Source organism: Coregonus lavaretus, assembly GCF_964263955.1.
Source record: "Coregonus lavaretus genome assembly, contig: HAP1_SCAFFOLD_638, whole genome shotgun sequence".
Taxonomy (NCBI): domain Eukaryota; kingdom Metazoa; phylum Chordata; class Actinopteri; order Salmoniformes; family Salmonidae; genus Coregonus; species Coregonus lavaretus.
The window spans coordinates 129,482-153,336 of record NW_028158770.1 but is presented as its reverse complement, the minus strand read 5'-3'; the positions used below and the strand labels follow the sequence as shown (position 1 = coordinate 153,336).

At 45.5% G+C, this 23,855-nt stretch overlaps 1 protein-coding gene across 1 annotated transcript; it reads left to right on the top strand.

The window, feature by feature from the left end:
- Positions 1 to 1,771: 1,771 nt before the first annotated feature.
- On the top strand, positions 1,772 to 21,927 carry LOC311123621 (gamma-tubulin complex component 3 homolog). The gene is made up of 21 exons (XM_084197856.1): positions 1,772 to 1,927; positions 3,181 to 3,288; positions 3,768 to 3,835; positions 3,936 to 4,010; positions 4,266 to 4,486; positions 5,142 to 5,296; positions 5,694 to 5,806; positions 7,836 to 8,030; positions 8,167 to 8,299; positions 8,412 to 8,578; positions 9,591 to 9,701; positions 9,974 to 10,082; positions 11,331 to 11,520; positions 11,676 to 11,811; positions 15,770 to 15,838; positions 16,236 to 16,371; positions 17,641 to 17,729; positions 17,949 to 18,080; positions 18,541 to 18,681; positions 19,795 to 19,911; positions 20,728 to 21,927. The coding sequence occupies exons 1-21, from the start codon at positions 1,852 to 1,854 to the stop codon at positions 20,887 to 20,889; spliced, it is 2,703 nt and encodes a 900-aa protein (XP_084053982.1). The 5' UTR covers positions 1,772 to 1,851; the 3' UTR covers positions 20,890 to 21,927.
- The last annotated feature ends 1,928 nt before the right edge of the window (positions 21,928 to 23,855 follow it).

The following is a 23,855-nucleotide window of genomic DNA, read 5'->3' as shown; positions in this document are numbered from 1 at the left end:
AATAAAAAAGGTGTGTGTTTGTGAGAGGGAGAGAGAGAGAGAATTCACCAACCAAGAATTCACAAAATGGGACAAACACCAAATTGAGACTGCATGCAGAATTCCGCAAAAATATTCACCGTGTACAACGAAAAACACAAAATAATGCATGCAGAGCAGAATTAGGCCGATACCCGCGAATTATCAAAATCCAAAAAAGAGCCGTTAAATTCTATAACCACTTAAAAGGAAGCGATTCCCAAACCTTCCATAACAAAGCCATCACCTACAGAGAGATGAACTTGGAGAAGAGTCCCCTAAGCATGCTGGTCCTGGGGCTCTGTTCACAAACACAAACAGACCCCACAGAGCCCCAGGACAACAACAACAACACAATTAGACCCAACCAAATCATGAGAAAACAAAAAGATATGACTTGACACATTGGAAAGAATTAACAAAAAAAAACAGAGCAAACTAGAATGCTATTTGGCCCTAAACAGAGTGTACACAGTGGCAGAATACCTGACCACTGTGACTAACCCAAACTTAAGGAAAGCTTTGACTATGTACAGACTCAGTGAGCATAGCCTTGCTATTGAGAAAGGCCGCTGTTGGCAGACCTGGCTCTCAAGAGAAGACAGGCTATGTGCACACTGCCCACAAAATGAGGTGGAAACTGAGCTGCACTTCCTAACCTCCTGCCAAATGTATGACCATATTAGAGACACATATTTCCCTCAGATTACAGAGATCCACAAAGAATTAGAAAACAAATCCAATTTTGATAAACTCCCTTATCTACTGGGTGAAAAACCACAGTGTGCCATCACAGCAGCAAGATTTGTGACCTGTTGCCACAAGAAAAGGGCAGCCAGTGAAGAACAAACACCATCGTAAATACAACCCATATTTATGTTTATTTATTTTCCCATTTGTACTTTAACCATTTGCACATTGTTACAACACTGTATATATACATAATATGACATTTGAAATGTCTTTATTCTTTTGGAACTTCTGAGTGTAATGTTTACTGTTAATATTTATTGTTTATTTCACTTTTGATTAGTATCTACTTCACTTGCTTTGGCAATGTTAACGTACGTTTCCCATGCCAATAAAGCCCTTAAATTGAAATTGAATTGAATTGAGAGCGCTGTCCACTACTAAGGTCATGAAAATCTGTCGATGTGCCCTTAAGCAAGGCACTTAACCCTAATTGGGCGGCAGGTAGCTTAGTGGGTAAGAGCGTTGTGCCAGTAACCGAAAGGTCGCTGGTTCTAATCCCCGAGCCGACTAGGTGAAAAATCTGTCGATGTGCCCTTAAGCAAGGCACTTAACCCTAATTGCTCATGTAAGTCGCTCTGGATAAGAGCGTCTGCTAAATGACTAAAATGTAATGTAAATGTAAAAGCTTACCTTTTACCCCAAGTCTGGGAGCTGTCCACTCTCCTGGTTCTGAAATGCAAATATGCAAAATAACTGTCTTTCAATAAGGCTGTATTTAATTGCAATTAATTCCAATAAAATAATTTAAAATGAACATACAAAATGTATTTCAAAATGAACAGTCAACTAGCTCTCTACTCAGCTTACAATTTGACCACCGTAAGCATGGGGCGAAGGCTAGGAACAACTGACATGGGAACCTTTAGCGCCATTGCCTTGTTTTGGAGGGCAATATTTTCATTCATTTTTCCCATTTCTTCTTGCTAGCAACCCCTCCAGTCAGGACGCTTTCGGCGGGTTCCGTTAAAATGGCTGTTGTTACTGAGAGTGGAAACCCAGAGCAAGAACAATCGTAGTGGGTACAACTGCATCCAGTAGTATCGCTGGTGTCTGATAAGGAAAATAAAATAGACTAACGCAATGGCTGCCCTAGATCAAAAGTCCCCCAACGTCCTTCTTCAAAGTCTCTGCTGCAGGATCACTGGAAAGAGCGAAGGTAGCTATGATGCTAGCTAGTTAGAATAGCCCAGGCGCGGTTATGTGCAGCTAGCCTGGTATGTTGCTAGCTAGCTAACATTAACCGTGTTGCTGATATAACAGTTGTATGCCAGCGTTCAGCTCGTCATCTAGTAGTTAACTAAGTTTGTAGTTAGGTCAAGTTTGTGTGACAGCCAACGCACTGCCAATGCTAGTTAGTTAGCTAGTTAGCTTAGGCTAGCTAGTAGCTGTACACCTAGCTTGCCAAGAGATGGTAGGCTATGAATGGGCCCCAGGTATCTAGCCATCTAGCTAACGTCAGATCGTCCCTTATTTGGGTATATCTAAGGCGTTAGCTAGCTAGCTAACTACCAAAAGTGTGTCATAGCTAGATATAGGTAGCTGTAGATACGGTTGACATTCAACAGTCCAACCACGCCTTGTTGAGGTAGCTAACAAGGGATAGCTAGCTTGGTTTGTCAGGCTGCCAGAAAGTTTGCCTGATAAATCTGACTTTGATACCAATTCTTGGTATACAGTCTGAAACAAAGCATTGCGATACCAATTCTTGGTATACAGTCTGAAACAAAGCATTGTATAATCGTGAACATTTTCTTTACAAGCCAGAATGTTGAATACAATTACATTTGAACTTACTATACCGGTTGTCTGTGCAGTTGGTCCTTCAGCTGCTCTAAATATGAGACAAAATATTCGCAGGAAAGTATTGTTTACCTGACCTTTTAAAGCGCAGGTATTGAAGTTGAATTTTCTATCATCTGGCACATGCTCAAAACCATGTAAACACCTGCTAGTATGCATCGTGTGCATGTACATCCGTCATGTGCACATGCCTTCGGTCATGAGCAAACACATCTTGATTGCCACACACATAGACCCGTGTTTTGAAGTTGGTTTAATCCTGTGGATATTTTGTCTCAAATTTCGACCAGTTGAAGGACCAACACCACAGACAATCGGCAGAGTAAGTTCAAATATATATTTCTTAAACATTGGTGACAGACAAGGGACATTTAGTTTTTTTTCTATGTAAATGTGTGTGGTATCGCCTGCACGATTTAAGGCATGTTTTGCCACTTTACGTGACTACCAGAAAGTGTAAGATTGCTAGCTAGTGATTGAGGGGAAACGTTCTGTGTCTGTAAGCTTTGAACAAGTCTGTAAGATGAATTCACTAGTAGTGACATATGGTTTAGGAAAAGCAGATATTCAGTGCTCAGTACTTTAACTCAACCCTATTTCCCATTTTAGCTGAAGTAGCCCACCAGTTTCAGTATGCTGTGAGAGTCGTCGGGAGTAACTATGCTCCCACCATTGAGAGGGATGAGTTCCTAGTGTCAGAGAAGATCAAAAAAGAATGTGAGTGACCTATTATTAGAGACAATAAACTGACCTAAAGTGGATAGGTTTGCAGAATGAATCCACTTTGAGGGTCCATCTCGACAGTTGAAAGTGGCATCTGCACATTATTGGTTTGCACTGTCTCTGTTACCTGGTCAGACATGCATCCTTTAATGTGGTCTGTTGTTGTTTTCCCAGTAGAGCCTTTCTGTCTCCTGTTAAAGGGGACAGTATTGTACATTTGACAATAAATAAATACGTTTAAGAGTCTCCATAAGAGTAAATCTCAGTAGATTTTGTTTGTAGTCGGAGTAATGCCACTAATGACCATCTTATCGATCGCTAACCATAGTAAAGTAATACAAAAAACATGACTTACCCTTGTGCGGAGTGGAGTTGAGCCCCCTTTAATCATCTTGTGTTTTTGGAATTGGTCTGTCTGTTTATTTAGTGGTCTGATATTGTTTGCCTGACTGTCCTGTCCTTTGCTTCTCCAGTGCTGAAGCAGAGGAGAGAGGGCGACGCTGCCCTGTTCTCTGAGCTCCACAGAAAGCTGCAGACTCAGGTCAGTCTTCTGTTCCAAATACCCCCGTGCATATGCATACTGTATTAGCTTTGAAAGGAGAACCAATTGAGAATCAGTGTGTTTTGCGTTCCATTAACAGGGGGTGCTGAAACACAGGTGGTCCGTCTTATACCTGCTGCTCAGTCTCTGTGAGGACCCCAGGAAACCGTCCAGGGTGGGTATATCTGTCATTACACCACAGTGCTCTCAACACACACACGCACTGACCATAGCAATATATAGATACAGGAAATGAAAGCATTATAATCGTCCAGACTGCATCATCACAAACGGTAATACCATCGCAGCCATGTTAGCTCCATAGAACTCCATAAAATAGCATTGCTATTCTATTAAATGTCCCATATTGTTCCACATTTGATTATTTAATTGATACATCTTTGATTTATTGATAGCATGTCATTCCCAGGTTGGCAGCTATGGGGCGCTGTTTGCCCAGGCCCTCCCCCGGGACGCCCACTCCACCCCGTTCTACTGCACCCGGCCCGGGAGCCTGCCCCTCAGCTACCCCGAGCGCTCGGGGCCCGGGGCCGCCCAGATCTCCACCAGCATGGGCACCAGTGGCATCAGCAGCCTGGGGGTGTACTCCCTCAACGGGCCCACACCCACCCCTCAGCCCCTGCTGGCCGGGTAAGACCATTTGATGGAACCCTGTTTGTCTGGTCAGCACCCAGGACTCCATAGTCAGTCATACATGACACTAGACTTTCTTCAATGTTGTTCCTGTGGACTCGCAGGGAGTGCATGCTTTTGTTCTAGCTCAGCACTGTACCTGCATAACCGATTAACCTTTAGAATATAAAGGGATCTTAAATTAGTAGGACTTGTTGGAAAAATGCATTGTCTTTGTACCCATTTGTTGTAGCAGGGCATTTTCATTCCGTTGTGAGCATCAATTATGTATGTCCTTCTCCACATCCCCAGCAGCACTTGTGTATAATTAGTCTGGCTATACTCTTCTAGTGCCAGGGTAAGTATCTGGTTAGTGGGTGTTTGACTGGAACATCATCAACACTATAAAAGTCATTTGGAGCTGAGGCATTGCTACAGTGTCACGACTCTAAAGCCATTCTCTGCTGTTGAAAGGCAAGAGTCCCTCATTTGCAGGCTATTAGCACTGACCCCAGGGGTTGGTAATGGTCCTACAAGACAGTTTGCATTAGGAGAACCAACATGTATAGGGGAAGAGTTATGCATGTCGAGGGGGAGGAAAAATGTCTATAGTTACATGGATGTAAACATAGAAATGTTTAATGGACCATTATTGTATGTGTGCTCTCTCCAGGCACCCACCCCAGACAGCAGGGCAGCAGCTGGGCTCTCGGCTGGCGTGGGCTCTCCCCAACACCTCCGCCCTGGCACCTACCTCACGGGCCCCACTCGGCCCCCCAGCCCTGTCCACCCGGGCCCCCAGGCCACGCCGCGACGGGGACCCCACTGGTGAGTTGGGATGTATAGGCCTACTTTTTGTGCATGAAACTACACTGCTTCACAGTTGGAGGTGATTTTGTAATGTAGGCAGAAGATGGGCAGGGTCCTCTACTGTAATGGTGGCTCTGCAATGCTCAATATTAAACAGAAAGAGATTCGTTCGGAGGGAAATTGTCAAAGTCTGCAATGAAATGTTCCTGTTCTGCAGTAAGCACCACCTCACATAATCACTTCATTTCATAAACGTCTAGTTGCTCTCCCGGTATTTAAGATAGAATCTGTCTTGGCACTCCACTGACAGGGTTGGGGCTGAATTAAATAGATAGACAGAGAGATATGGCTTTCATGATAAATGTTGTCCTCTACTTTTTGTTGTTTTTCTGAATCCCTTGTTCTTCTTCTCCAGCGGAGGTTGGTGAGGCTGCGCTGGTCCGAGACATCCTGTATGTCTTCCAGGGGATCGACGGCAAGTTCATTAAGATGAGCAACACAGACAACTGCTACAAGATCGACTCCAAGGTGACTCAAACATTCAGTCATACGTGAACAATGTCCATGCCAATTTGCCTTTGGTACTTCAACCTATTCGTGCCCCTTGTTCCTGAAATGTTTCCCTGACAAATGCAAAAACTGATGACCAACTACATAAGCTATTTGACCTTACACAGAGTGTACAAAACATTAGGAACACCTTCCTAATATTGAGTTGCACCCCCTTTTGTTCCACGGGGATGCTGTCCCATGTTGACTCCAATGCTTCCCACAGTTGTCAAGTTGTCTGGATGTCCTTTGGGTGGTGGACCATTCTTGATACACATGGGAAACTGTATAGTGTGAAAAACCCAGCAGCGTTGCAGTTCTTGACACAAACCGGTGCGCCTGCCACCTACTACCATACCCCGTTCAAAGGCATTTAAATATTTTGTCTTGCCCATTCACCCTCTGAATGGCACACATACACAATCCATGTCTCAAGGCTTGAAAATCCTTCTTTAACCTGTCTCCTCCCCTTCATCTACACTGATTGAAGTGGATTTAACAGGTGACATCAATAAGGAATCATATCTTTCACCTGGATACACCAGGTCAGTCTATGTCATGGAAAGAGCAGGTGTTCCTAATGTTTTGTAAACTGTGTATAAGTTAAGGTTAGAGTTAGTCAACATGTTGTGTTTAGACACCATGGCAGATAGGCTAGCGGTTAAGAGCGTTGGGCCAGCAGCTGAAAATCTCTGGTTTGCATCCCCGAGCTGACTATGTGAAAAATCTGTCTGTGCCCTTGAGCAAGGCACTTAACCCTAATTGCTCCTGTAAGTCGCTCTGGATAAGAGCGTCTTGCTAAATGACTAAAATGTCAAATGGAGACAGCGCCGTACTTCCGTCTATACTAGCTAGACAAGTTATTGACAGACTACCCTGTTTCATCGCTAGCTCTCTCCCTGACGTCATGGCTGTTGTGGAACCGGCCGACCGACAGCGTTTCAGATTCAGCTGTAGTGCTGCTGACATCAAGGCTGATGATCTGTTTCTAAAAGGGGTAAAAAGCTCAACAGATCAATAGTTGGCTCTTTGGTTAGGAGCCACATCGATGGCTTCCCTCTATCACCCATCAAGCATTCATCACAACTGGCCTCCCTTCTAATATTCCTACAAATTACAGTTGACCCATCTTAGCTATACATCTTCTCAGTGTTATAAATAGCCTGCTGTCAATGCGCTGGCCTAGGAGCACTGTATCGGACGAGAACACTCAAGCCAAATCTAGCCGTCAAGGATGATTCCTAAGGTCTTTTTGAAGTCATGATCTACGCTATAAGTCCTATTCAGTCTCACACGGTTTCCAGAATAATGTGGCTTTCCATAATGAAATTAGAACAGAATACAGAAATGGAACATTCTTAGAGACAGGAATGTTTTATTATTCCATCTAAAGGAGAGAAGGTGAGTATCAAAACCTGGTCCTCACAAGACTCAGCAGAGACTGAGAGAGACTGCAGACAGTTTGGTCTCCAGGCTTCTTGCCAAATGTCTTCAATCTGAAACCAGGGCCACCCTGACTACCATTTAAAAAAGGGGAAGTGAATTCTGAACAAACTGGTGTGAAAGAGATGAAACTGGAATTGGAATGGTCCTCCAACTGGCAAAGAGCTCTGTAATAATACGGCTGATGTGTTCCTATTCATGTTTCTGGGCTGATGAGCAGAATTGCTGTTCCTTTGGTGTTGCTGTAGTCATGTCAACCCTAAGGGTTGTGGCGTACGTGTGTGTGAGTGACCGAATGGTAACCTGGCAGCAGGAGTGGCCCGTTTTCCTCTTGTGAGTGTCGGTGTGTGTCGTGTTTGTGGGGAGCCATACAGAACAGATGGTACTCTGCCACAGGGGGATAACTAACTACCAACCTGGCAACCACTTCACAGATTAAATGGGTTACATACTAAAAGATGACAGATATTCGCAGTATTCCCTGTATTTTTGCTTATGGCGATCTATCCAATGCCTGTGTGTGTGTGTGTGTTCTCCTGTTGTAACTCCTCCAGTGTGTCCCTAGGTGGTGCTCTGTAAGTCTCTGAGGGACACCAGTAGCCGATTGGCTGAGCTGGGCTGGCTCCACAACAAGATCAGGAAGTACACTGACTCTCGCAGCCTGGACCGAGCTTTCGGCCTGGTGGGACAGAGCTTCTGTGCCTCCCTGCATCAGGAACTGAAAGAATATTACAGACTTCTGGCAGTGCTGCACTCACAGGTAAGACACACACACACACACCTTTCTCTACCTCTCAAAACACTGTACCGCCTTATTCAAGTGAATGCATTTAGTTTAGAACCCTTCAAGAGGAAAAACACTGGTAGGCTACAGGACATATAAAGGTGTGTGACAGTTGCAGGTGGAGGACGACCAAGGAGTGAACCTGGGAGTGGAGAACAGTCTGACCCTCAGACGTCTCCTAGTCTGGACCTACGACCCTAAACTCCGACTCAAAACCCTGGCTGCCCTCGTCGACTTTTGCCAAGGTAGAGCTGTGTGTGTGTGGGGCGCCTGCTGGTTGGTACCGTTTGAAGTATTCATTTAAATAGTGCGTGTATGGTTCAAATGTGTCCGTTTTGTTTGTGTGTGTGTGTATAGGGAGGAAGGGAGGTGAGCTGGCGTCAGCGGTCCATGCCTATGGGAAGACAGGGGACCCTCAGATGAGAGCTCTGGTGCAGCACATCCTCAGCCTGGTGTCACATCCCATCCTCAACTTCCTCTACCGCTGGATCTACGACGGAGAGCTGGAGGACACCTACCACGAGGTGACGCACACACACCATATATATAATACACACACCAAATATATATAATAAACACACACACTTCCATTAGTTTGTCAAGGTCGGAGTTAGGATGGTAGTAGCTAAGCTAAGGCTGAAGTGGACTCAGACAGACGTCAGACAGGTTAATTTCCGAGCTGAGATGGAGGGGAGTGAGGGAGGGGGGAGTGGGGGGAAGAGGGAGGGGGGAGGGGTACGGCGGCCTCCCAAATGAGGATGGATGAGAGGACGGTAATGGGGAACTGAGTGATGGCCTCCGCCCTCCTCTCTCTCCTCTCCCATCTCTGTCCTAGCTCTCCATCCATCTCTCTTTCTCCACAACCACAGGGCAGTAGAAGACCGTGAATCTGGTCCTAATGCACCTGCCGCTGAATCGCCCTCTCAGACCCAGACCACCTGAGACTAAGTGCTGATTGGGCGATCACAGAGCACAGGCGTGTTGTAGCGGCTTTCAAGATCAACTGCCGGGCTATTCTCAGAAGGGAACGCTTCAAAAGGCACACTGCATTTAAGCTCCCTGTATTGACCCTCCTGTAGCAGGGCTAAGTGATAGTTATGGAGCTGTTCCTTCCCAGCAGAGGGGAATTAGGGGATAGCTCTTCAGTTTACAGGCACATCTGTCAGCCCAGGGGGCAGCTGGGAGGTGGTGTTAGACTGTAAACACTCATCATGACCTCTGGATGGAATGGAACGGCTGAAACATGAAAGACATCAATCCCCCTTGTTGTGCCCCCTAGGAGAGAAGTCTTCACCTTCTAACACTGATGTCTATTTATCGGCCTCCATTTTGGTTTCCAAGTTGAACCACTGGCTCAATGAAGATCAAGATCTATTATTGAAAGATGGAACAACCATTCACTTTCTTTCCATTACTGTAATAAGTATCCATTGTTGTAATCATCTCCTGTGTTGTTTGAATATAGTTGAGTTCTGTCTTTTAAGGTGTGATGATGATGATGGTGTTGAATAATGATGGTGATTCCTCTCCCTGCAGTTCTTTGTGGCATCTGACCCAACGGTGAAGACAGACAGACTGTGGCACGACAAGTACTCACTGAGGAAGTCCATGATACCCACCTTCATCACCATGGACCAGGCCCGCAAGGTAGACACACACACACACACACACACACAAACACCAATAATCTCATCCTCAACGTAAATAATACAAACATTCTCATGTCACTTTTGCTCTCTCTCTCTCTCTCTCTCTCTCTCTCTCTCTCTGTCTCTCTCTCTCTCTCTCTCTCTCTCGCTCTCTCTCTCTCTGTGTCTCTCGCTCTCTCTCTCTCTGTGTCTCTCGCTCTCTCTCTGTCTCTCGCTCTGTCTCTCTCTCTCTCTCTCTCTCTCTCTCTCTCTCTCTCTTTCTCTCTGTAGGTTCTGCTCATTGGAAAGTCCATTAACTTCCTGCATCAGGTGTGCCATGACAGAACCTCACCAGGGAAAATCACCCCGGCCTCCAAGTCTACAGACTCCCCCAAAGATGGTACGCTCTCTGTCCTCTCTCCCCCAACCAACACACTGTGAAAGGGGCCTGTCAGTGGCTAGCTCAATACAACACTGGCATTTGGTGTTTGGTACACGCTTTTACATTATAATATACCTTCAGCGAGTGTGTATTGTGCAGGCAGTGTCTTTCGTTAGAGTACAGAAGCCTTGTTCTTGCCATAGTAGTGTTTTGTAGGTAGTGAGAGCAGAGCTGCATTGATCTGTTTCTGTTAGAGATGCATCAGACCTGATTCTATTGTTATGGTACTTACTGTTGTATCGACTGGATTTAGTCTCACTCCTCTCTCCGTCGATGATCAATGCTCTCACTGTTCATTCCTTAGCCTCGTCCTTGAGGGGAATGACGGCACACTGACTGGCGTTGGAAGTGGGATGGGTTGGGTTGTGTTTTTAACCTTGTGTCTGCGTCCCAAATGGCACCCTATTCCCTTCACAGTGCACTACTTTTGACCAGAACCTTATGGGTCAACGGTAGTGCACTATAAAGAGAATAGGGTGATATTTGGGACGCAGACTATCTTGAGTTGTAGATACAGAGTTCAGCAAACTGTCTGAGAGATTTGTTTAATATGCACCAGGTAGTGCCAACTCCAGTACCCACATACTAACACAGATAATAACTCTCTCCCCCCCTCCTCTCTTTCTCTCTCTCTCCCCCCTCCTCTCTTTCTCCCCCCTCCTCTCTTTCTCCCCCCCTCCTCTCTTTCTTTCTCTCTCCCCCCTCTCTTTCTCTCTCTCCCCCTCCTCTCTTTCTCTCTCTCCCCCTCCTCTCTTTCTCTCTCTCCCCCCTCTCTTTCTCTCTCTCTCCCCCCCTCTCTTTCTCTCTCTCCCCCCCTCTTTCTCTCTCTCCCCCCTCCTCTCTTTCTCTCTCTCCCTCCTCTCTTTCTTTCTCTCCCCCTCCTCTCTCTCTCCCCCTCCTCTATTTTTCTCTCTCTCTGCCCCCCCTCTCTTTCTCTCTCTCTCCCCCCTCCTCTCTTTCTCTCTCTCTCCCCCCTCCTCTCTTTCGACTCTCTCTCCCCCCTCCTCTCTTTCGCTCTCTCTCCCTCCTCTCTTTCTCTCTCTCCCCCTCCTCTCTCTTCTCTCCCCCCTCTCTTTCTCTCTCCCTCTCTTTTTCTCCCCCTCCTCTCTTTCTCTCTCTCTCTCTCCCCCTCCTCTCTTTCTCTCTCCCCCTCCTCTCTTTCTCTCTCTCTCCCCCTCCTCTCTTTCTCTCTCTCTCTCTCTGTAGCTGCAGAGCTGTTATCAGACCTGGAGGGGGCATTCCAGGGGAAGATAGATGCAGCCTACTTTGAGACCAGCAAGTACCTGCTGAACGTCCTCAACCAGAACTACCTGCTGCTGGAGCACCTGCAGGCCATGAGACGATACCTGCTGCTGGGCCAGGGAGACTTCATACGCCACCTCATGGACCTGCTCAAGTTAGTACACACACAGATGGATACACACACACAGGTGTACACAAACACACACCGGTGTACACACACAGACACAGACAGATGGGTACACACAAATACACACACACACACCCCATACTATATGTCATATATATTGACCTTAGTGTTTGTGCCTTCAGACCAGAGCTGGCCCGCCCAGCCACCACTCTGTACCAACACAACCTGACAGGCATCCTGGAGACGGCCGTGAGGGCCACTAACGCTCAGTATGACAACGCTGAGATCCTCAAGAGACTGGACGTACGCCTGCTGGAGGTAGGCTACAGCTGATACCGTTACTACTGTCATAGGCTACAGCTGATACCGTTACTACTATCATAGGCTACAGCTGATACCGTTACTACTGTCATAGGCTACAGCTGATACCGTTACTACTATCATAGGCTACAGCTGATACCGTTACTACTGTCATAGGCTACAGCTGATACCGTTACTACTATCATAGGCTACAGCTGATACCGTTACTACTATCATAGGCTACAGCTGATACCGTTACTACTGTCATAGGCTACAGCTGATACCGTTACTACTATCATAGGCTACAGCTGATACCGTTACTACTATCATAGGCTACAGCTGATACCGTTACTACTATCATAGGCTACAGCTGATACCATTACTACTGTCATAGGCTACAGCTGATAACGTTACTACTATCATAGGCTACAGCTGATACCGTTACTACTATCATAGGCTACAGCTGATACCATTACTACTATCAGGCTACAGCTGATAACGTTACTACTGTCATAGGCTACAGCTGATACCGTTACTACTGTCATAGGCTACAGCTGATACCGTTACTACTATCATAGGCTACAGCTGATACCGTTACTACTATCATAGGCTACAGCTGATACCGTTACTACTATCATAGGCTACAGCTGATACCATTACTACTGTCATAGGCTACAGCTGATACCGTTACTACTGTCATAGGCTACAGCTGATACCGTTACTACTATCATAGGCTACAGCTGATACCGTTACTACTATCATAGGCTACAGCTGATACCATTACTACTGTCATAGGCTACAGCTGATACCGTTACTACTGTCATAGGCTACAGCTGATACCGTTACTACTGTCATAGGCTACAGCTGATACCGTTACTACTATCATAGGCTACAGCTGATACCGTTACTACTATCATAGGCTACAGCTGATACCGTTACTACTGTCATCGGCTACAGCTGATACCGTTACTACTATCATAGGCTACAGCTGATACCGTTACTACCATCATAGGCTACAGCTGATACCATTACTACTGTCATAGGCTACAGCTGATACCGTTACTACTGTCATAGGCTACAGCTGATACCATTACTACTGTCATAGGCTACAGCTGATACCGTTACTACTATCATAGGCTACAGCTGATACCGTTACTACTATCATAGGCTACAGCTGATACCGTTACTACTATCATAGGCTACAGCTGATACCTTACTACTATCAGGCTACAGCTGATACCGTTACTACTATCATAGGCTACAGCTGATACCGTTACTACTGTCATAGGCTACAGCTGATACCGTTACTACTGTCATAGGCTACAGCTGATACCGTTACTACTATCATAGGCTACAGCTGATACCGTTACTACTATCATAGGCTACAGCTGATACCTTACTACTATCAGGCTACAGCTGATACCGTTACTACTATCATAGGCTACAGCTGATACCGTTACTACTGTCATAGGCTACAGCTGATACCGTTACTACTGTCATAGGCTACAGCTGATACCGTTACTACTATCATAGGCTACAGCTGATACCGTTACTACTATCATAGGCTACAGCTGATACCGTTACTACTATCAGGCTACAGCTGATACCGTTACTACTATCATAGGCTACAGCTGATACCGTTACTACTGTCATAGGCTACAGCTGATACCGTTACTACTATCATAGGCTACAGCTGATACCGTTACTACTATCATAGGCTACAGCTGATACCTTACTACTATCAGGCTACAGCTGATACCGTTACTACTATCATAGGCTACAGCTGATACCGTTACTACTGTCATAGGCTACAGCTGATACCGTTACTACTGTCATAGGCTACAGCTGATACCGTTACTACTATCATAGGCTACAGCTGATACCGTTACTACTATCATAGGCTACAGCTGATACCGTTACTACTATCAGGCTACAGCTGATACCGTTACTACTATCATAGGCTACAGCTGATACCGTTACTACTGTCATAGGCTACAGCTGATACCGTTACTACTGTCATAGGCTACAGCTGATACCGTTACTACTATCATAGGCTACAGCTGATACCGTTACTACTATCATAGGCTACAGCTGATACCATTACTACTGTCATAGGCTACAGCTGATAACGTTACTACTATCATAGGCTACAGCTGATACCGTTACTACTATCATAGGCTACAGCTGATACCATTACTACTATCAGGCTACAGCTGATAACGTTACTACTGTCATAGGCTACAGCTGATACCGTTACTACTGTCATAGGCTACAGCTGATACCGTTACTACTATCATAGGCTACAGCTGATACCGTTACTACTATCATAGGCTACAGCTGATACCGTTACTACTATCATAGGCTACAGCTGATACCATTACTACTGTCATAGGCTACAGCTGATACCGTTACTACTGTCATAGGCTACAGCTGATACCGTTACTACTGTCATAGGCTACAGCTGATACCGTTACTACTATCATAGGCTACAGCTGATACCGTTACTACTATCATAGGCTACAGCTGATACCGTTACTACTGTCATCGGCTACAGCTGATACCGTTACTACTATCATAGGCTACAGCTGATACCGTTACTACCATCATAGGCTACAGCTGATACCATTACTACTGTCATAGGCTACAGCTGATACCGTTACTACTGTCATAGGCTACAGCTGATACCGTTACTACTGTCATAGGCTACAGCTGATACCGTTACTACTATCATAGGCTACAGCTGATACCGTTACTACTATCATAGGCTACAGCTGATACCGTTACTACTGTCATCGGCTACAGCTGATACCGTTACTACTATCATAGGCTACAGCTGATACCGTTACTACCGTCATAGGCTACAGCTGATACCATTACTACTGTCATAGGCTACAGCTGATACCGTTACTACTGTCATAGGCTACAGCTGATACCGTTACTACTGTCATAGGCTACAGCTGATACCGTTACTACTATCATAGGCTACAGCTGATACCGTTACTACTATCATAGGCTACAGCTGATACCGTTACTACTATCATAGGCTACAGCTGATACCTTACTACTATCAGGCTACAGCTGATACCGTTACTACTATCATAGGCTACAGCTGATACCGTTACTACTATCATAGGCTACAGCTGATACCATTACTACTATCAGGCTACAGCTGATACCGTTACTACTATCATAGGCTACAGCTGATACCGTTACTACTATCATAGGCTACAGCTGATACCGTTACTACTATCAGGCTACAGCTGATACCGTTACTACTATCATAGGCTACAGCTGATACCGTTACTACCATCATAGGCTACAGCTGATACCATTACTACTGTCATAGGCTACAGCTGATACCTTACTACTATCAGGCTACAGCTGATACCGTTACTACTATCATAGGCTACAGCTGATACCGTTACTACTGTCATAGGCTACAGCTGATACCGTTACTACTATCATAGGCTACAGCTGATACCGTTACTACTATCATAGGCTACAGCTGATACCGTTACTACTATCATAGGCTACAGCTGATACCGTTACTACTATCAGGCTACAGCTGATACCGTTACTACTATCATAGGCTACAGCTGATACCGTTACTACCATCATAGGCTACAGCTGATACCATTACTACTGTCATAGGCTACAGCTGATACCGTTACTACTGTCATAGGCTACAGCTGATACCGTTACTACTGTCATAGGCTACAGCTGATACCGTTACTACTATCATAGGCATTAGCTCAGTGAGCTAACACAGTCTCGAGTCACAGGTTACCAGGCTGTGTTTCAAACCCGTGACTCGAGACCGTGTTAGCCCTCTGAGCTAAAGCCTAGATGGTTGATTTCTGGATGCTGGATGTACACGTGTCCCTGTTACCTACTGGGTTTCAAACTGTCAACTCGGCATAATGTTATCCCTCTGAACTAAAGCCAAGTCATCAACCCATCTGTGCTCCTTCTGTAGGTGTCTCCCGGGGATACGGGCTGGGACGTCTTCAGTTTAGACTACCACGTAGAGGGACCTATCGCCACGGTAACCACACCACTTTACATACATACACATACCATCTTATCTCCCACACACATGCATCCTCGCAAACTATCAAAAAACCTTCTCTTCTCTCTCCATTCATCCATAAAGCCCACTTGGAGCAACAGAAGCATGTTTCTTTCTGCTCTGTTATACATGTTCATTCACAGGCCACCAGTCAACCATGTTAGATGAAGTCAAGTGCTGGCTGGCTGGTTGTGTTCTGTGAGGTGAGGTGGCGAGAGAACAGGTGTAAATGTTGTGCTACCCTGTGACAGGTGTTCACACGGTCTCTCTCTCTCTTTCTCTCTCTCTCTCTCTCTCTCTCTCTCTCTCTCTCTCTCCTTTGTCTCTCTCTCTTCTTGCTTTCTGTTTCTCTTGCTGGTTCTGGCTGTGACAGGTGTTCACGCGGGAGTGCATGAGCCACTACCTGCGGGTGTTCAACTTCCTGTGGCGAGCCAAGCGTATGGAGTACATCCTCACCGACATCTGGAAGGGACAGATGTGCAACGCCAAGCTGCTCAAGAGCATGCCAGGTGAGGAAACATACACACACTACCATGCAGTTCCCTCTCACCTCCAGCAGAGGGAGTCATGTGCTACAGAGCTGTAGATAAGGCAGCCAGGGTAACATATTAGGTGTTGTGTTACAGAGCTGTAGATAAGGCAGCCAGGTTAACATGTTAGATGTTGTGTTACAGAGCTGTAGGTAAGGCAGCCAGGGTAACATGTTAGATGTTGTGTTACAGAGCTGTAGATAAGGCAGCCAGGGTAACATGTTAGATGTTGTGTTACAGAGCTGTAGATAAGGCAGTTAGGGTAACATATTAGATGTTTTGTTACAGAGATGTAGATAAGGCAGCTAGGGTAACATATTAGATGTTGTGTTACAGGGCTGTAGGTAAGGCAGCCAGGGTAACATGTTAGATGTTGTGTTACAGAGCTGTAGGTAAGGCAGCCAGGGTAACATGTTAGATGTTGTGTTACAGAGCTGTAGATAAGGCAGCCAGGGTAACATGTTAGATGTTGTGTTACAGAGCTGTAGATAAGGCAGCCAGGGTAACATGTTAGATGTTGTGTTACAGAGCTGTAGATAAGGCAGCCAGGGTAACATGTTAGATGTTGTGTTACAGAGCTATAGATAAGGCAGCCAGGGTAACATATTAGATGTTGTGTTACAGAGCTGTAGATAAGGCAGCCAGGGTAACATGTTAGATGTTGTGTTACAGAGCTGTAGGTAAGGCAGCCAGGGTAACATGTTAGATGTTGTGTTACAGAGCTGTAGATAAGGCAGCCAGGGTAACATGTTAGGTGTTGTGTTACAGAGCTGTAGATAAGGCAGCCAGGGTAACATGTTAGGGGTTGTGTTACAGAGCTGTAGATAAGGCAGCCAGGGTAACATGTTAGATGTTGTGTTACAGAGCTGTAGATAAGGCAGCCAGGGTAACATGTTAGATGTTGTGTTACAGAGCTGTAGATAAGGCAGCCAGGGTAACATGTTAGATGTTGTGTTACAGAGCTGTAGATAAGGCAGCCAGGGTAACATGTTAGATGTTGTGTTACAGAGCTGTAGATAAGGCAGCCAGGGTAACATGTTAGATGTTGTGTTACAGAGCTGTAGATAAGGCAGCCAGGGTAACATGTTAGATGTTGTGTTACAGAGCTGTAGATAAGGCAGCCAGGGTAACATGTTAGATGTTGTGTTACAGAGCTGTAGATAAGGCAGCCAGGGTAACATGTTAGATGTTGTGTTACAGAGCTGTAGATAAGGCAGCCAGGGTAACATGTTAGATGTTGTGTTACAGAGCTGTCTGGCGTGCTGCACCAGTGCCACATCCTGGCCAATGAGATGGTCCACTTCATCCACCAGATGCAGTACTACATCACCTTCGAGGTCAGGGGCAGTACTTTCCATTCATTTATCTAGAGACCACTGGGCTCCTTCACTCTCTTCTCTCACACTCTCCCTCCTCCCTTATGTGTGTGTGTGTGTGTGTGTGTGTGTGTGTGTGTGTGTGTGTGTGTGTGTGTGTGTGTGTGTGTGTGTGTGTGTGTGTGTGTGTGTGTGTGTGTGTGTGTGTGTGTGTGTGTGTGTGTGTGTGTGTGTGTACAGGTGCTGGAGTGTTGTTGGGATGAGCTGTGGAACAAGGTAGAGAAGGCCCAGGATCTAGACCACATCATCACTGCCCACGAAGGATTCTTAGACTCTGTCATCTCCCGCTGCCTATTGGACACCAACAGCAGGGTGAGACACACACGTATGCTCATACACTCTAACAGACACTTGCTGACATCCACTTCTCTTTGACCTGCACTGTTGGAGCTTAAAGGGATGCTTCTGTATTTTGGCAATGAGGTCCTTTATCTATTTTTCCCCAGAGTCAGATGAACTCGTGGACACCACTTCTATGTCTCTGTGTCCAATATGAAGGGAGTTAGAGGTAGTATTGTGACCCAATGCTAACTAGTGTTAGCGAATTGCGCTAGCGGTAGTTAGCAACTTCCTTCAAAATGCACGCAGAGACATACAAATGGTATCTACGAGTTCATCTGACTCTGGGTAAGTAGATAAAGGGCCTCATTGCCAAAATCCCGAAGTATCCCTTTAAGAATGTCCCTGTACCCAGCTATTACATCTGGGACCCCTGTGCATGTGACTAATAAACAAATCTAATCTCAAATGTTTTTCTCTCCCCTCTCTCCAGTCCCTGTTGAACCAGCTGAGGGCCATCTTTGACCAGATCATAGAGTTCCAGAGTGCCCAGGACTCTCTGTACCGCTCTGCCCTGGGGGAGCTCACCCTGCGGCTGCAGTATGAGGAGCGGAAGAAGCAGAGGGATGCTGAGGTAGAAGGATCAGGGTTTGAAGTGGACTGAAATAGGTGCCGGTACTCATTCTGGGTTCCTGCACTGTTTATATTTTTATGCCAATATTCTATAAGAGGTGCCGGTACTTAAGCAGTAGAACATTTGAGGTGTCGGTATTCAGTACCGGTGGGTACCGGCCCAATTCAAGTACTTATAATGATGATAACTTTTAGTTATTTTACATTTACGTCATTTAGCAGACGCTCTTATCCAGAGCGACTTACAGTTAGTGCATACATTATTCTTTTTAATTTTCATACCCCATGGGAATCGAACCCACAACCCTGGCGTTGCAAACGCCATGCTCTACCAACTGAGCTACCTCCCTGCCGGCCATTCCCTCCCCTACCCTGGACGACGCTGGGCCAATTGTGCGCCGCCCCATTGGTCTCCCGGTTGCGGCCGGCTACAGCAGAGCCTGGATTCGAACCAGGATCTCTAGTGGCACAGCTAGCACTGCGATGCAGTGCCTTAGACCACTGCGCCACTCGGGAGTCAAGAGGGAGTCAAGAGGGCAATGTAGAGCCTTCCCAGTGTCCCATCCAATGTCCTGTTTGTTTCCTGTCTAAGTCATCTGGAACCCAGCCAGGGGCCAACTCAAGTTCCCTCTTAATGGCCATTGGCCACGCTGTTGTTGTTGTCATTCTATTGATTTAACAGGCCCTGAGCATCAGACCGTTAAAACTCTAAGTGATATAAAAACAAACACAGCCTCTGCGTTTGCCAAGTTTCCTTTTTAATAGCTTGTAAATAAGACTGAGGTCCAGGGTAAGAGGGTTTGGGGTGACAGAAGCTGTTGGTCAGGGATGGGGGATATTTGATTTTATATCAACATTAAATATTGGGCGTTGAGTGTGTGTTGACATGAATGAGAAGTATGTGAGTAGAGAAGAAGGTCGTGTCTCTGTGGGGAGAATGCTGGGGTCATAGAACGGGAATCTGTAACAGTTCAGTATGGGTGTTTAGAGTTACCCATTTACGGAAGTGAAGAGATGGCACTGGCAACTCTGATACCACACTGATGCTGTTGCATGCAACAACGTTCCTTCTGAAACTTGACACCTCTAATGTTGCCTGTCTGTGTGTTTTCAGGGTGAGTGGGGTGTGACGGCTGAACAGGAGGCAGAGGAGAACAGGAGGATCCAGGAGTTCCAGGAGACCATACCAAAAATGCGCTCTCAGCTACGGATACTAACACACTTCTACCAGGTATGGGTCTTACTCTCTCCTCACTGCTACAGTGGCTTTCAGTATGACCGTCTGGTTGTCTGTGGTAGTGTTCAGTGGATAGGACAGTCTGGTTGTCTGTGGTAGTGTTCAGTGAATAGGACCGTCTGGTTGTCTGTGGTAGTGTTCAGTGAATAGGACCGTCTGGTTGTCTGTGGTAGTGTTCAGTGGATAGGACCGTCTGGTTGTCTGTGGTAGTGTTCAGTGGATAGGACAGTCTGGTTGTCTGTGGTAGTGTTCAGTGGATAGGACCGTCTGGTTGTCTGTGGTAGTGTTCAGTGGATAGGACCGTCTGGTTGTCTGTGGTAGTGTTCAGTGGATAGGACAGTCTGGTTGTCTGTGGTAGTGTTCAGTGGATAGGACCGTCTGGTTGTCTGTGGTAGTGTTCAGTGAATAGGACCGTCTGGTTGTCTGTGGTAGTGTTCAGTGAATAGGACCGTCTGGTTGTCTGTGGTAGTGTTCAGTGGATAGGACAGTCTGGTTGTCTGTGGTAGTGTTCAGTGGATAGGACCGTCTGGTTGTCTGTGGTAGTGTTCAGTGGATAGGACCGTCTGGTTGTCTGTGGTAGTGTTCAGTGAATAGGACTGTCTGGTTGTCTGTGGTAGTGTTCAGTGGATAGGACCGTCTGGTTGTGTCTGTGGTAGTGTTCAGTGAATAGGACCGTCTGGTCGTCTGTGGTAGTGTTCAGTGGATAGGACCGTCTGGTTGTCTGTGGTAGTGTTCAGTGGATAGGACAGTCTGGTTGTCTGTGGTAGTGTTCAGTGTATAATATCTGTGGTTGGTTGTGCTCCTTCTCAGGGCATAGTGCAGCAGTTCCTGGTGCTGATAATGACCAGTCCAGACGAGAGCCTGCGTTTCCTCAGCTTCAGACTGGACTTCAACGAGCACTACCGGGCCAGAGACCCCCGTCTGAGGGCCTCACTGGGTGCCACCAGGGGCCGACGGCCCTCCAACATATGACCTGACGCACACCACCATGTCACAACATAGGGACAGAGCCACATGAAATCTGCCTTGATAGTATTTATATATGACATGTAGATGACATCACAATAGGGCCAGACTAAATCTTTTGTGATGACATCACAGTAGGGCTAGATGGAATCTGTTGTGATGACATAATAGAACCAGACAGAACATTGACATCACAAAGAGCCAGACAGAATCTTTTGTGATGACATCATAATAGGGCCAGGTTCGAGATAATGCCACTTTCAAAACAACTGGGAACTCGGAAATCTCCGACTTCAGTGCGTTCAAGACAACTGGGAACTCGGAAAAAATCTAGCTCCAACTGGGGAAAATCGTTTTGAACGGTCATCCAACTCGGAATTCCAAGTCGGAAGCACTGGCCTCTTTCTAGAGCTCTGGCTTTCCGACCTGAAGATCACTTACGTCATGATTTGACCTCGTCTTTTTTCTCCAGAGTTCCCAGTTGTCTTGAACGCAGTAAAGGTGGTGACTTCACAGATTCCATTTGGCCCTGCATTTTAACACCTCAAGACAAATAGGGCTAACTGGGATACATTTCACTATGACATAAACAAACAACAGAACATTTTGAAACCCTGCCTCCTCCCCCAATGTCATTGGCAAATTACACACACACACACACACACACACACACACACACACACACAAATTCAATTTCACCATACACATACACACACATCCACGTTTCCCACTCTTTCACAGTCCCCTCTAGGGAGATATGGTTTTAGAAGCCTGTCATTTTAGTATTCTGCCTCCAGCTTCCAGCTGTTTTCACCCTCACCTCTTCGAGGTGTCTGATAGGCTACCATCACCGTGTGAAATTCATATTGTACATTTGATAATGAACAGAATTTCTTGATTTGATTGGTTTGTTTACATGTTCTGTGAATATTTGAATTTTGTTTAGTTTTTATTACTGATGTTTGTTTCTTTTTCATACCTGTGTCTTAAAGTCTGCGGTGTGTTTTATAACTGTTAATAAACACTGTTATAGCTGTTTATAACAACTGTATGATGGCACCAACACAGCAGGCTCCCACCCACCTCTAAAGAGATTCAAAAACAATGCCCACAGCCACTAAGACTGACAGACCTTATTGTTTTATTAGTGTTTTGTATTATTTAACTGGGTTTCTCTTGATTCTCCTTGCAGACTGTGGCCTCTGTTCTGCATGTCAAACTGTCATGTTGAAGCAGCTCAATTCCTTAATTGTACAAGACAGATTTGTCAAACGTGTTGCACCCTAGTTATGCCACTTTTCTCTCCTGACTACTCGGACAAACCTGGGAAAATACTTTTGTCATACTGCGACAATAAACCTTGAAGAAGCTTCGAGTGGCATGGTAACTCTATGGTGACATAACTAGCCTTTGAAAACCCTCCTATGACAGAGTATACTGTAGTAGTCGGGTGCATCTCAATAGTCAGAAGTGGCCTCCTCTCCTCCCTTCCCTTTTCACTGATCTGAAAGCGATATGGAAGATGCCTACCAGGACTTGCTTTCATTGGCCTGTCAACAGAGCAGATAAAGGAAAGGAGATGAGGCAATAAAGTTATTGAATGCGTCCTAAATGCCACCCTATTCCCTACATAATACGGTGCCATTTGAGATGCAACCAGAGATAGAGATGCACCCTTTGGTGTTTTAACCCCTCCAAGAAGGTTCCGGTCTTTCTTTTCCCAACACAAGTTCTCATCAGGGCGTGCCAAGAGAGGATACTACCGAAGACCTCTGTCTGTAGATCCTGTCCATTGTATAGCACAGATGTATAGTAATTAAATGCTATGGACGCAAACATCCTGTCATCTCTTTAATAATAAAATCAAGTTTTTTAACAGTTTGTTCTTCGGTTTTTTTTTTTCAGCATCAGAGTGCATTCTAAGTAGACTATAAAAGGGCCTTTGTGTAAAAAAAAAAGTATCTTCTAATAAATTCAATTTAATACATCACGCTCCCGGTGAGTTTTTTTCTTGCAGGACGCATTCAGAGTTGAGGCCTAATTAATTTGAAGGATGCATGTGACTTGGCCATTGTGCTGGAGTTCGAGAACGCAGCAGAACGCATGTGAAGTTATACAGCTGGAAATTCACGATATAGCAGGTAAGTTTAGTTAAATCGTTTACATCGAAGTGATTTTATAAACAACAAGATAATGTTTTCTAGGTAGGTAGAACTTGACGCACAGACTTTTCAATGTCAATTCCCGCTTGTTTGAATGAATCTTGTAAGTAAATAATGTTTAGACAACTGTCATGGTTAGAAAACAAACAAGATAACAGATCAATGGCTATACAGTAGTAGCTACACTTGTGCTAGCTAGAGGTAGAATGAGTTTGAGTATTTAACCACGTGGTGGCAGTGTAGCTCAATAAATGCGAGAAAATGACAATTAGTACTGATTCATTGATTGATTGATCTGTGAAACCGTGGATTCACTTTTCTATCCACAATAGGATATGTAGTCTGCTCTCGTGCACTTTGCTGTGTGTTGGAGTAGAATAGACAGTCACAGAGCATCTTTATTAAGTAGTGATATATTTGGTAGGAGAGGTGTCACAATGTCAGTTGATGTCTCACTGACGCCTGGCTTTATTTGGACACGTCACAAGACCCATGACACTATGTCCCCCATTGAGATGAATGGTGTTCTTGTTCTTGACACTAACTCACTTTGTTTCATTAGTATCCCTGTTTGTTGTCTGTGTTCTGGTGCCTGTGTGTCTGTTGCTGGTGGCAAACTTAATTAGCTGATCTCGGGGTCAGTATATTTAATCAAATGTTTTATAGCGCTGATCCATAGATGCATATTCTGATCCACTACAGTCACTGGCAGGCAGAGTGGAGGGTGGAGGAGGGGGTGGTGGAAGACATTTAAGATGACATGAATCAACCCCCCCTGCTGGTGTAGCCTGCAGCCACATCACACAGTCA

Excerpts from the sequence above, each read along its gene's own strand:
- LOC311123621 (XM_084197856.1), top strand. The coding sequence starts at position 1,852 with ATGGCTGCCCTAGATCAAAAGTCCCCCAACGTCCTTCTTCAAAGTCTC. Across the intron at positions 9,702-9,973 it reads CCATGGACCAGGCCCGCAAG|GTTCTGCTCATTGGAAAGTC; the intron begins GTAGACACACAC and ends TTCTCTCTGTAG. Across the intron at positions 15,839-16,235 it reads TAGAGGGACCTATCGCCACG|GTGTTCACGCGGGAGTGCAT; the intron begins GTAACCACACCA and ends TGGCTGTGACAG.